The sequence below is a fragment of the Pan troglodytes genome, chromosome 18, assembly GCF_028858775.2.
Source record: "Pan troglodytes isolate AG18354 chromosome 18, NHGRI_mPanTro3-v2.0_pri, whole genome shotgun sequence".
NCBI lineage: Eukaryota > Metazoa > Chordata > Mammalia > Primates > Hominidae > Pan > Pan troglodytes.
In genome coordinates this window covers 24,487,137-24,500,715 of record NC_072416.2, presented here as the reverse complement: position 1 = coordinate 24,500,715, position 13,579 = coordinate 24,487,137, and the positions used below count along the sequence as shown (strand labels likewise).

The 13,579-nt window shown below is 50.0% G+C and overlaps 1 protein-coding gene across 3 annotated transcripts in view; it reads right to left on the bottom strand.

Annotated features, from left to right (window-relative positions):
- The window catches only part of EEF2K (eukaryotic elongation factor 2 kinase), an 82,521-nt gene that overhangs the window by 21,516 nt on the left and 47,426 nt on the right, over window positions 1–13,579 (bottom strand). For 2 of the 3 annotated variants that reach the window (XM_001161085.7, XM_016928670.4), the window contains exons 7-15: window positions 10,400–10,549; window positions 9,912–10,044; window positions 9,527–9,654; window positions 8,602–8,803; window positions 6,778–6,845; window positions 4,115–4,192; window positions 2,438–2,500; window positions 785–919; window positions 433–621 (exon numbers count right to left, since the gene is read on the bottom strand). In XM_001161085.7, the coding sequence (XP_001161085.4) occupies window positions 433–621; window positions 785–919; window positions 2,438–2,500; window positions 4,115–4,192; window positions 6,778–6,845; window positions 8,602–8,803; window positions 9,527–9,654; window positions 9,912–10,044; window positions 10,400–10,549 (1,146 nt within the window). The remainder of the gene's footprint in view (window positions 1–432; window positions 622–784; window positions 920–2,437; window positions 2,501–4,114; window positions 4,193–6,777; window positions 6,846–8,601; window positions 8,804–9,526; window positions 9,655–9,911; window positions 10,045–10,399; window positions 10,550–13,579) is intronic. The other variant, XM_009430480.5, reaches the window with a different exon arrangement.

Sequence of the window (13,579 nt, the reverse complement as noted above, 5' to 3'; positions counted from 1 at the left end):
GGTAGGTATCCCTTCATCTGTTCATTCTACGAATCTGTACCAAGCATCTACTCAGTGCCAGGCCCCAGCCACTAGGGATACACACAGAACTGATGAGCAGGAAGCCTGAACCAACCCCTCCAGGCCCCAGTTACAGCCCTTCCTCACATGTTTCCACTGGTGTCTTCTGCTTCCCCCATCACACCATGTCGTTATTACCTGGAAACGTGACTTACCTTCCTCTCCCTCTCCAAAGACAGAGATCGATTCCGCCAGTTTCAACTAACTTGGAGGGGCCTGCCCCCAAACCAGTGCCTGGGACATTTTTGTGGCATGCATAAACCTCAGGATAGAAGGCAGGTGAATGCATGGCTTCCAGGATGGGAGGCAGGTGAACGACAGGGTGACCAAGTCCCACCCCCACCTGCAGCTGGGTCCCCGCCACCTGCTCACCTTCAGAGAGACATCGGCTAGGATGTGATGAGGCAACTGCGAGTACATGAGTCCCAGGCCCACGATGGCCTCCAGCTCGCCCAGGTCGGCTGCGTGCTCCAGGTGGAAGACAGCCGACTCCTGGTCCCACTCCTCGCCCTTCTCGCAGAAGCGCCCACCCTCGTGGTAGCGCACCATGGCCAGATGGACCTGCCACACAGACTACGGTGTCGGCCTGGCTGTCTGGCGGGCCGAAGCCGCACCCAAGACCGCCCAGCCAGCCTGCGGGAGGAAGTGATTAGCGGAGGAGAGGCTGGAGCCGGGGGGCTCCAGGTTAGTGCAGACAGGGCTCCAAAATGGGCATCGCCGATACCTTCCCCAAAATGGACTTCCCGATTTTCTTTTCGAGGTCCAGAGCATTAAGCCTTTGCACTTCCAGGGCCACGGCCGAAGCCCTCGGCAGGTGGAGGCGGGAGGAGTTGAGGAGATTCCACTTCTCTACACATACCTGAAGGGAGAGAACCAGCCAGAGAAGCGAGGGGCTGGGGGTGGACGCAGCATCACAGCTGTCAGCAGCCCCTACTACACAGGAGCCTGGCTGGAGGGAGATGGGGAGTGAACCCTCACGATGTCAAAGTTTATTGGCAAAACATGGCTCCAATTTTTTTTTTTTTTTTTTTTTTTTGAGACAGAGTCTCACTCTATTGCCCAGGTTGGAATGCAATGGCACAATCTCGGCTCACTGCAACCTCCACCTCCCAGGTTCAAGCGATTCTTCTGCCTCAGCTTCCCGAGTAGCTGGGACGACAGGTGCGTACCACCATGCCCGGCTAATACAGCTCCAATTTTAATCATCCAAATTCCATCAACTCATGCATTCAAGAGCCAGTGGAACAGATTTCAGCAGCTCAAGGAAGCGCTTCCCCATCATTTACCAATCTGGATTTGGTTGGGGGTGGGGGTCTGACTCTAAACCAACCCCTTCGCCAGCTCCCCATATAAGGCACCAGAAGACTCCCACTTCAGACCTTCCAGCAAATCCCCTTGCTTTCCTCTGCAAGTCACCACAACGACATGAGCAACATCAGCAGGTTGCTTTAGGAAATGGGTTTAAAAAACACATCATTTCTCCTGGCCAAAGATGCCCCCTCCAAAGGCTCTTGCAGGATACAGCCAGGCAGCTGTGCGTGTGCACGTTTGCATGCTAAACATCTTGCAATGCACAGGGTAGCCCCCTCAACAAGGAACGATTCAGCCCAGAATGCCAGTAGTGCCTTGCTTGAGCAACCCTGTTCCATACCTAACTGAGAAGATCCTAATCTGGCTACAAAATACCACAGGGTAAATAATCAGTGTTCTGGGAGATGCCAGAGTCATGCCTGTGGTGGAGGCCAGGGAAGGCTCCTGGACGAGGGGCCCTGGGAACCAGGCTTGGAGAGCAGGTAGGATTTGAAGAGAGATGACAGAGGGAGAGAAAGGACTTTGCAGGTAGGAGAGAGACTTGCCTTAGTAAAGGCTCCAAAGATGGGCAGTTCAAAGCGTGTGAGGGAATCACTTAGAGGGGTGGGTGGGGCACAGAGCTGGTCTTTCCCAGACTTGCTGATGCTTGTTAGACATACAAGCGAGGGTAACCTGGGGAAAGTTGCTTAAGAGCCCAGTTTTCTCATACATAAAATGGGGAGGAGAGTCACATTAGCCTGTCTCTCTGGGTGGTTGCAAGAAGGAAACTGATTACTGCGAAGTGCCTTCATGGCAGGCACTTAAGACAGGAGCTGTCCCTGTGGTGATTTCCCCTCCAGGATGGGGCTGAGCTGCTCTTCTCTAATCCTCCCCACAAATCCCCCAGCATCCTGCCCTGCAGAGGTTCAAAGAGCATTTGCCCAGATTTGCTGCTTTGCAAAATCTTCCTTTAGCACATGTGCAAGACAGATGGGCAGGCAGCAGAGATATGAGACAGGAGAAACAGCAACAGAGCCTGGAGGAGACAGGGAAGAGGCAGAGACAAGGGTGCCTCAGGGCGCATTACCCGTCCAGAGCTGCCCAGGCTGTCTTCGTCAGACTCGTACTTCTGATTACTGTATGAGTGGCCCTGAACGGAGGAAGAAATTACAGTGATCCAAAGCAACAAGCTTCTTCCCAGGAACCTCTCCTGAGAGCTGGTCCAGCCCTCCTCCCTGGAACCAGCCTGGCCCTCCTAGGTGACCCTTATCTCAGAAAATTGGCCCTACGTTCCCAGGTGACACTGGAACCCTTCTCTGCCAAGCAGAAGGGATGCTGGGTCACAGGCAGGGATGACAACGCTGGTGCAGTCACAGCCTTGCTGTCCCCCTCCGTGTGTGAGCAGGTGGAACTGACTTGATGGTGCAGGATCCCAACACAAAGCCACTGGGGTAACGGGCAGAGCTCCTACTGCATGTTTAGTTTATATTTTAATTTAGACATGGGTCTTGCTCTGTTGCCCAGGCTGGAGTGCAGTAGTGTGATCAAAGCTCACTGCTGCCTCCAACTCCCCAGGTTCAAGCAATCCTCTCACATTGCCCTCCTAAAGTGCTGGAATTGCAGGTGTGAGCCACCAGGCCCAGCTGTTTTACTTTTTTTTTTTTTTTTTGAGACAGTCTCATTCTGTGGTCCAGGCTGGAGTGCAGCGGCATGACCTTGGCTCACTGCAACCTCCACCTCCCAGGCTCAAGTGATTCCCATGCCTCGGCTTCCTGAGTAGCTGGGACTAGAGGAGTGCACCACTGCACCCGGCTAATTTTTGTATTTTGAGTTGAGATGGGGTCACCACGTTGGCCAGGCTGGTCTTGAACTTCTGGCCTCAAGTGATCTGCCTGCCCCGGCCTCCCAAAGTGCTGGGATTACAGGCATAAGCCACCACGCCCGGCCAGCATGTTTTTATTCACAATCATAAAGCTGAGATCAGAGGTGTCCTGGCAAGACTGGCCTTGATGTGCAGGCTCCATTTCAGCACAGGGTAAGACCTCTAAATGGCAGATACTGTCTGAGGTTGCCCTCACCAGGATGCTGCTGGGAGGCTACCCAAGGAAACTGACCTCCAAGGCCCTCCTCCCTGGGGCCTCACAGGATCCTGCCTATGAGTGGGTCCAGCTATTACCCAGGATCCTCTCTGCTCAGCAGCCCAGGACTCCCACTTCACCATAAGATTTGTCAGCCATTATCAGCCTTATATCTAAGCCTCCACACTTGCCCCGTTACTGGTCCACATGATCCTGTTTTATCTTCTTTGCATTTATCTTTATCTGAAATACTCTTTATTTTATTTTGAGACAAAGTTCACTGTGTCACCCAGGCTGGAGTGCAGTGGCACAATCTTGGCTCACTGCAACCTCTGTCTTCTGGGTTAAAGTGATTCTCCTGCCTCAGCTTCCCCAGTAGCTGGGATTACAGGCATGCACCACCATGCCAGGCTAATTTTTGTATTGTTAGTAGAGACGGGGTTTCACCATGTTGGCCAGGCTGGTCTCGAACTCCTGATGTCAGGTGATCCACCCGCCTTGGCCTCCAAAGTGCTGGGATTACAGGCGTGAGCCACCATGACCGGCCTGAAATACTCTTTATTAATTTACTTGTTATCTTCTCAGGACCCACTCATATTCCCCCTCCAGGAAGGGGAGTTTTCATTTTCCTGGAGGATAAACAAGGCAACAGGTGACACCGGTCTCATTTCCTGGGGGTTCCTTACATGTTCTCGGGGCTCAGGGTCATCCAGCTCACCCCGCTTCTCACTGGGGTATCCGCTGTCCCCACTATTCTCAGACTCCTGTGGAGAGAAGACAGCCTTAGGGTCCTGGTGGTCCCCTGAGCACCTGGAAATGGTTATGACATCTCAACACCCCAACTGTTAGCTTTCTCCCCTCTGTCCCATTACCTAACACCCTGCTCCTGCTGTCCCTTGCCGGGTGTGGTGGCTCATGCCTGTAATCCCAGCACTTTGGGAGGCCGAGGCAGGCAGATCACTTGAGGACAGAAGTTCAAGACCTGCCTGGCCAACGAGGGAGCAGTATAAGGTAACAGTAAGGACCTTGGGCTCTACAGCCAGATGACCTGGGCTCAAATCCTGGCTTTATTTCTTGCCAGCTGAGACCTTGGGCAGTTGCTTAACTTCTCTGAGCATCAGTGTCCTTAGTTATGGGATTCATTATAGCCCCTACATCGAAGGGCTGTGTGGGTGAAATGCACTGTTAAATTCTGAGAGTGTGGATCACAGGAAGTGCTTTACTGAGAGTGACTCACCCACTTCACAGGCAGAAAAACAAAGGCTGGTTAAGGGCTATGACCCACGGACAAAAATATAGCATTGGGAACAATATTTAATACAAATAAGCCCTCAAGCAAAACCACACATTTTTATTTTTTTTTTGAGATGGAGTCTCGCTCTGTCACACTGGCTGGAGTGCAGTGGCACGATCTCAGCTCACTGCAACCTCTACCTCTTGAGTTGAAGTGATTGTCCTGTCTTAACCTCCCAAGTAGCTGGGACTACAGGCGCCTGCCACCACGCCTGGCTAATTTTTGTATTTTTAGTAGAGACGAGGTTTCACCATATTGGCCAGGCTGGTCTCAAACTCCTGAACTTGTGATCCGCCTGCCTTGGACTCCCAAAGTGTTGGGATTACAGGCGTGAGCCACCGTGCCTGGCCTACTTGGGCATATTTTTTATTCTCCCAGGTCTGAGTTCTGTTCTGAAAGCGAATCTGGTATAATTTAGAATCTCTAAAACTTCAGCCATGTACCTACCAACATTGAATTATAGCTCTCTCTGCATGTCACCTGCACAATTAGTAACGGAATAGTTTTATTTCCTTCTTTATTCTTCTAAGAAGTATCTTTTCTGTGTGTGTGTGTGTGTGTGTGTGTGTGTGTGTGTGTGGCAGGGTCTCACGCTGTCACCCAGGCTGTAGTGCAGTGGCGTGATCTCAGCTCACTGCAACCTCCACCTCCCAGGTTCAAGCAATTCTCTTGCCTCAGCCTCCTAAGTAGCTGGAATTACAGGCACATGCCACCATGCCTGGCTAATTTTTATATTTTTTGTAGAGATGAGGTTTCATCATGTTGGCCAGACTGGTCTTAAACTCCTGGCCTCAAGTGATCTGCCCGCCTCAGCCTCCCATAGTGCTGGGATTACAGGTGTGAGCCACCACACCCCGCCTCTACTAAGAAGTATTTCTTTTTTTTTTTTTTTTTTGAGACTGAGTCTCGCTCTGTCGCCCAGTTTGGAGTGCAGTGGTGCGACCTCTGCTCACTGCAACCTCCGCCTCCTGGGTTCAAGAAATTCTCGTGCCTTAGCCTCCTGAGTAGCTGGGATTACAGGAAACTGCCACCATACTCGGCTAATTTTTGTATTTTTAGTAGACATGGGGTTTTGCCATGTTGGTCAGGCTGGTCTTCAAATTCCTGACCTCAAGTGATCTGCCCCCCTCGGCCTGCCAAAGTGCTGGGATTACAGGCGTGAGCCACTGCGCCCAGCCTCTACTAAAAGGTATTTGTTTTTTCTTTTTTTTTGAGACAAGATCTCGCTGTCACCCAGGCTGGAGTGCAGTGGTGTGATGATGGCTTACTGCAGCCTCTGCCTCCCAGGCTCAAGAGATCCTCCTACCTCAGCCTCCTGAGTAGCTGGGACTACAGGTATGTGCCACCATGCCTGGCTAACTTTTGTATTTTTTTGTAGAGATGAGGGTCTTGTCATATTGCCCAGGCTAGTTTCAAATTCTTGGGCTCAAGTGATCTGCCCACCTTGGTCTCCCAACGTGCTGGGATTATAGGCATGAGCTACCATGCCTGGCCAATTTTACTAAGAAATATTTCAAACACACACACAAGCATAGAGAGTATTATAATTTGCCATAATATACATTTGTGAGAATGCAGATAAGATGCCTTCAGTTTCTTACCACCAAGTCAACCCAAAGCTTCAGGAAATGTTCTGTTTATCTAACTGGAGAGCTAGGTGTGAAGAGCTAGAACACATGGCTTACTGTGCTATGTGTTACACATCTAAGACCCAGTATTGGGGCTCTATAGGACAACCAACACATGTGGGGTCAAACCAAACCTGGAGCTGAGACTGGCATTTACTACAAGATTGCATTGTTGCTGACTGGGAGTCCCTCTTCCCTAACCATCTCTGGGAACTGCAAGGGACCCACCTTTTCTCAGAGGAAAGCTCAGCCTTGGACTGGAGGCTGACATTCATCTGCATCCTCCCTAATTCCCCCATTCTGTGCCCTCCTGGCAGTGCCTGGGCTAGGCTGCCCACCTCCAAAGCTGAAGATTCACTCTGGGAGTGAATCCACTCCTACCCCTGCTGGGGTCTGAAGCCTGCAGCCTCCCTCCCTTCACACTCACCCGGTGGTTGTCTAGATGATCATGGTCTCTGGATGCCATGTTATCAAGGTCACTGAACACTGGCCAATCTGGGCAGGGAGAAACAGACATCATGTCCTGGTTCCACTACTGGAACATGCATAAGACCAACCCACGGCCTAGGGCGGTCCATACCTGCCACCAAGCCTTTTTTTTTTTTTTTAAGCTTTAAAGAAAGGCACAAAAAAGGAGAAGAATGTTATCAGCACCTGGAGGCTAAAGTTCTTCCTTGAGAACTTATTCTAAGTCTGCTGTTTGCCAGCTACATGATTCTGGCCAAGTGGTGTCACCTATGTGTGTCCTCAGGGTTGTCACAATGCAATTATCCTTGTAATGTGTTTATTAGCATATGTGCCTGGCCACCGCTTGGTCCTCAATAAGATGCAGTTGTGAAGGAAGGAAAGACGTTTGTACATTTGGGGCTCAAGAAGTGGGCCTCAGATAGCTTCAAAACCATCTTCAGCTGGACACAGTGTCTTACGCCTGTAATCCCAGAACTTTGGGAGGCCGAGGCAGGTGGATCACCTGAGGTCAGGAGTTCGAGACCAACATAGTGAAACCCCATCTCTATTAAAAATACAAAAATTAGCTGGGTATGGTGGCATGCACCTGTAATACCAGCTACTTGGGAGGCTGAGGCAGGAGAATTGCTTGAACCCAGGAGGTAGAGATTGCAGTGAGCCAAGATCACGCCACTGCATTCCAGCCTGGGTGACAGAGAGAGAGATTCCGTCTCAAAACAAAACAAACAAAAAAAAAAACACCAACCATCTCCTGGTGGTTCCCTATCTCTGTCTCCTGCCCTCTACAGCCAAATCTATCTGTCTGTTTTTATAGTTTGTAAGAACAGTGTTTACATTTTTAAATGGATGACAAAAATTAAATTTCACCATCCATAGAGTTTTATTGGAACACAGCCACATCCACTCACTTAATATTTTCTATGGTAGCTTTCATGCTCCAAATGCAGAGACTGAATGACCTGCAAAGCTTAAAATATTTACTCTCTGACCTTTTAAAAAAGTCTGTTGACTCCTGTTCCAGACTATTCCGAAGACCTTCCAGTGGAAACATCTAAAGGGCTTCTTTAATGTTTGACACTAAAATCTCTCTTTCAAAGGTATCAAAATGAGAAAAATTAAAAAACTAAACAATAAAATCTTGCTCTCCTGCTCTGAGCCTGCTCCCGCTCACACTTTCCCTGAATACATGACCTCCAGCTCTTTAGGCCAACACCCTGGGGTCAGTCTTGCCTCTATCCTTTCCTACAGACTCTCATCTGAATCATCAGCAAACTCCACTCTTTCAGTGTCAGAAATAATGATTCTGTTTTTCTCCTTTGACCCATTAATATCACGTTCATAGCTTTTCTAACATTGAACAACCCTCAGATTCCTGTGAAATCCCTATTTAACTGTGACAGGTGAACCTTTTAACATAGTACTATTTTTATTTGTTAATATCTATTTAGATTTTTTTTTTGTTCTCTATACACAAATAAAAATTTTAAATAAGGTTGGGATATAATTTTCTTTTTTGGTTTGTCAGATTTATTATATAGGTTTTGCTGGTTTCATAAAACACACTGATAAAAGTTACTTTGTTTCCTACAATAGGGGTTGTTTTTATAGCATTTGGATGATCTGTTTTGAAAGTTCACTCAATGAAACTCACCTATAAAACCACTAGGGCCATGAATCTTTTCGATTAGCATGTCTGATTTTTCTAACATAAATGAAAGCTGGTTTAGCTCTGCTCCACCTGTCCCCTCCAATCACAGTGACTAGGGACCGAACCGTCACTCACGGAGGTGGTCTAGCTTCTGGCTGTGTGGTGTGGCCGAAGATGGGGAAGAAGGGAGAGAGTCGAAGGTCACGTCGCTCATGTTCTCGTCTCCAGAGTTCTCTGAAAGGGGACGGAGCAGGGGTGGCCGGCTCCCAGAGAGGGTCCTTACTCGGGGGCTCCCACATTTTTCCTCTGTTCCTCTCAAGATGGTCTTGGCTGATTGCTAGGGACATTAATAGGGATACTCATGTCACGCACACACCCTCTGGGAATTAAAGGGCTCTTCCTGTTGTTCCCTCTAACCCTGAAACCCCTTCATCCACAGCTCCTAAACATGCCTGTTTAGGAGCTGATACATTGTCTTAAAAAATAAAAAATCAGTCAGGGATTAAACCTAAGGCCTCCAAGAAAGGGCATCTGGAACAGAGGCTCAGAGGACCTGCCAGTATCCCCTAAAGCACTGACCACATTCCACAGCCCAGAGCTGGAGAAAGCATTCCACTCTATGTCTAGCATCCCAAGCTGGTCTTTGCAACATTCTCTTGTCCCTGGTCCAAGTAGCAATGGGAGGATGGGAGGTATGTTGGTGAGGTGCCTGGAGAGCCAGGTCTAAGACTAGTTCAGTCATTTGTCAATACATCACACAAACACACACACACACCACACGCCTTCTCACTATCTCCACGTGCCTGTTCCCCTCACTCTGGTAAAAAATGGGCCCAACCTAAGCAGATACCAGCTGCTCGATTGGAAGGACACTCAGGAGGGTTTTGTGCACTGAGCTGGAGGGGACGGGCTGGGGCATGGATGGGACAGATGCCTCCAGCCCTGGTATTCATCAGTTAAGCACTGCTTGACCTGGCTGTCACCACACAGGGGAACAGGGCTTGCTTTGCAAGTAGCAGAAGGGCCTGCCAGGCCAAGCAGGGTCACACTGGGCACCCACCAGCAGCTTGGTGTTCTGATTCACCGCATCCCTCTCCCGGGGCGAGAGGTCAAAGGGAGCAAGGCCCATGCTCTCGCAAATCCGGTTGCAGGCATGAGAGTAGAAGAAGAGCGCCATCCCGCGGACACCTGTGGACAGAGCGGGGGTGTCTGGAGTGTTGCTTTGCTCTGTGACGGGGGACAGGCAGTGGTGGGCCTCATACACATGGCCAGGGCAGGTATAAAATGTGCCAAGCTGGGAGGCATCAGACATCCAGGCTCCCATCTCCATGATCTTGAAAAAGCGTGTACAGTGTCTCAGCCTGTTTCCTTGGCTGTACAAAGAACTCAGAGGTTTTAGCAGGGAGCATGGTTTCTGCGGAAACAGGCTGGCTTTCCCCACGTACCTAGGTTGCCGTCTCCAAAGTCAGTGCCCGTCTCCGTGTGGATCTGTGGGTCAGTGTAGAGATCCCCAACTCCCTGGATGTCCACCACTATCAGCTGATGGCCGGAACGCTCAAAAGTGAAGTGGCTGAAGGCCTACAGGGGACAGGAAGGAAAACGAGATGTCAAGAGACAGGCTGAGGGCTGTGCAGGCACTGGCCACGCCTCTGCCCATGCTGAGGGGCTTTCTCTTCAAGGAGTTATATAGAGGAAAAGACAAAGGAAAAAGGCCTCTTCAGTTGGGCAGGGACCTTGGGCTGCAGGTCCTGTGGCCACCTTAGGTGACAGAAGCTGTCATGGGGTGACGGGTCTCCTTCTGAATGCTCCAAGAGGCTTCTCTGGGGGTGAGACTCCAAGCCCACAGGGACCTTCCTCTTTAGGGGCTGAGCCTGGCCAGGATCTCACCCCAAGGGCTGTGGTGGGCAGAGGGTGGAGGTGAGCTCGGCCTCACCTGCGGCGTCAGGCGGATGTTGTCATCGCGGACAAAGCCAGAGTTGGAGTTGTACTTGATGTACTTGCCCTCGATGTAGTGCTCCAGGTGGAAGAGGGGCTTGCCCGGTCTGTCCTTCAGCTCGATGATGCACATTTGCATGATGTCCACCTGGTGGGATGGGGAGTGGGCTCAGGCGGGAGGGCCCAGGCGCACCTCCTCTGAGAAGCGGCAAGGGGAGGGCTGAGAGGAACTCGCCTGCCTGGGCTCAGACCCTGGCTCCATGACTTACTAGCTCTCTATTGCAGGAGCTCCTGATGATGCCCAGAATCTAATCTCCTCTTTTCCTTTCATTTTTTTTTTAAATTAAAAAATATATATTTTTAGGCTGGGCACGGTGGCTTACATCTGTAATCCCAGCACTTTGGGAGGCTGAGGCAGGTGAATCAGTTGAGGTTAGGAGTTCGAGACCAGCCTGGCCAACATGGTGAAATCCTGCCTCTACTAAAAATACAAAAATTAAGGCTGGGCGTGGTGGCTCACACCTGTAATCCCAGCCCTTTGGGAGGCCAAGGTGTGTGGATCACCTGAGGCCAGGAGTTCGAGACCAACCGTGGCCAACATGGTGAAACCCTGTCTCTACCAAAAATACAAAATTAGCCAGGAATGGTGGCACATGCCTGTAATCCCAGCTACTCTGGAGGCTGAGGCAGGAGAATCACTTGAACCTGGGAGGCAGAGGTTGCAGTGAGCCAAGATTGCACCACTGCACTCCAGCCCTGAGCAACGAGCAAAACTCCGTCTCAAAAAAAAAAATTAATAAAATAAAAATACAAAAATTAGCTGGGCGTGCTTGCGCGTACCAAAAATCCCAGCTACTCAGGGTGTCGAGGCAGGAGTATCACTTTAACCCAGGAGGCAGAGGTTGCAGTGAGCCAAGATCACGTCACTGCACTCCAGCCTGGGTGACAGAGCGAGACTCCATCTTAAAAAAAAAAAAAATTTATTTTAGAGAAAGGGTCTCACTCTGTCGCCCAGGCTGGAGTGCAGTGTCATAATCATGGCTCATTACAGCCTCATACTTCTGGGCTCAAGTGATCCTCCCACCTCAGCCTCCCGAGAAGCTAGGACTACAGGCGTGTGTCACTACACATGGCTCATATCTAAATTTTTTTATAGAGACGAAGTCTCACTATGTTGCCTAGGCTGGTCTTGAACTGGCCTCAAGAACTGGCCTCAAGCAATCCTCTTGTCTTCCAGCATCCTCCCAGAGCATTAGGATCAGAAGCTGCAGCCACTGTGCTCAGCTCTGTTTTCCTTTGAGTTTTAAAAGGGTACACAGCCACCCACTAGGGATGACATTGCTAAGCTTCCCTTGCAGCTAAGTGTGGCCACATGACTGTGCCCAGCCAATGGGAAGTGAGCATTGCAATGATGTTAACTCCAGCCTGCCCTGTAAGGTGGACTCTGCTTGGGAGCCAGAATTGATTATGTGGTCCATGGCAAACCCCTGAGGGGATGGCAGAGAAAAAAGACCAAAGGAACGAGTTCTCTAGATGGCTTCAAGGAGATGAGGCACAAGCCTACCCCAAGCCACCCACCAATGCAAGACCTCCACACAAGTGAAAAAGAAACCATTTCGTGTCCACACATATTTGTGGGTCTGTTTGCTAAGCAACTTAGACTATGCCTTACAGTAAAACTGTGAATTTGGGAACATTTCTGAATTTCACCTCTCTGTGCCTCAGTTTCCTTACCTGCATAAAGAGGGTCTCAGGCTCAGTCTGTGAATTAAACTTATTGATGCAAAAAGGAGCCAGGCAATGTTTGCTTTTATTTTATTTTATATTTTATTGCCCAGGCTGTTGCCCAGGCTGGACTGCAGTGGCACGATCTTGGCTCACTGCAACCTCTGCCTCCCAGGTTCAAGCAATTCCTCTGCCTCAGCCTCTTGAGTAGCTGGGACTACAGGCACCCACCTCCATGCCTGCCTAATTTTTGTATTTTTAGTAGAGATGGGTTTTACCATGTTGGCCAGGCTGGTCTTGAACACCTGACCTCAAGTGATCCGCCCCCAACCCTGGGCTTTCCAAAGTGCTGAGATTACAAGCATGAGCCACTGTACCTGGCAACTCATTTTTATCAGGAGCTACAATTCTAGAGAAATATAAACCAACCTCTAAACAGCAGTTTTCTCCCTGCAATGGGAAATTATAGGGAACTTTGACATTCCTTGCCGAATTTTTTTTGTTTTTACAAAGTCTATGTTTAATTTTGTACACAGAAGAAAATGTATAAATAGTGCATATGGTTTGTAAAGTGGAGTAGGGGAGATTAGGGACTCTAGCTTGCACCTCTTGCCCTGTTACACAAGGACTCATCCTTGGTTCCCATGTCCTCCTCAATGCCACCTCCTGGGAGGATTAGGTCCAGGTTTCCCAAGGAAACGACCATCCATGGAGAGTGGGTCACCAGACATGCAGACAACAGATGCAGAGGCCGAAGGGGTCCTGATCTGAGAGGTGAGAACTTGCCCCAAACGAGGCTTCAATGGGTTCTGAGAACCGGCCTGAGGGGAAGGCAGGGAGCGGCGGTTCTCAGAGGGTTCTGCCCAAAGGCTGGTTCCATCTCTACAAGGAAACTTACAGCAGAGCCACCTGCTGGGCCAGAGGGCTCCCTGGGCGAGGGGCAGTGGTACAGCCACAGTGGACAACCAGCACCTTCTCAAACAACCACGTCTCTCTCCCTCCCTTAAGTCAACCACATTATTATTATTATTATTGTTACTACTACTACTACTACTACTACTACTACTACTACTACTACTACTATTTGGGGATGGAGTCTTGCTCTGTCACCCAGGCCGGAGTGCAGTAGCCCAATCTCGGCTCACTGCAGCCTCCGCCTCTAGTGTTCAAGTGATTCTCCTGCCTCAGCCTCCCAAGTAGCTGGGATTACAGGCGTGCACCACCATGCCCAGCTAATTTTGTATTTTTAGTAGAGGCGGGGGTTTCACCATGTTGGCCAGGCTGGTCTCGAACTCCTGACCTCAGGTGATCCGCCCACTTCAGCCTCCCAAAGTGCTGGGATTACAGGCATGAACCACTGTGCCAGGCCTACCACAGTATTATTTACTGGACACCTAGGCACTAGGAGACAGCAGTGAACAAGATAAAATAAAATCTCTGCCTTTAGGGGAGA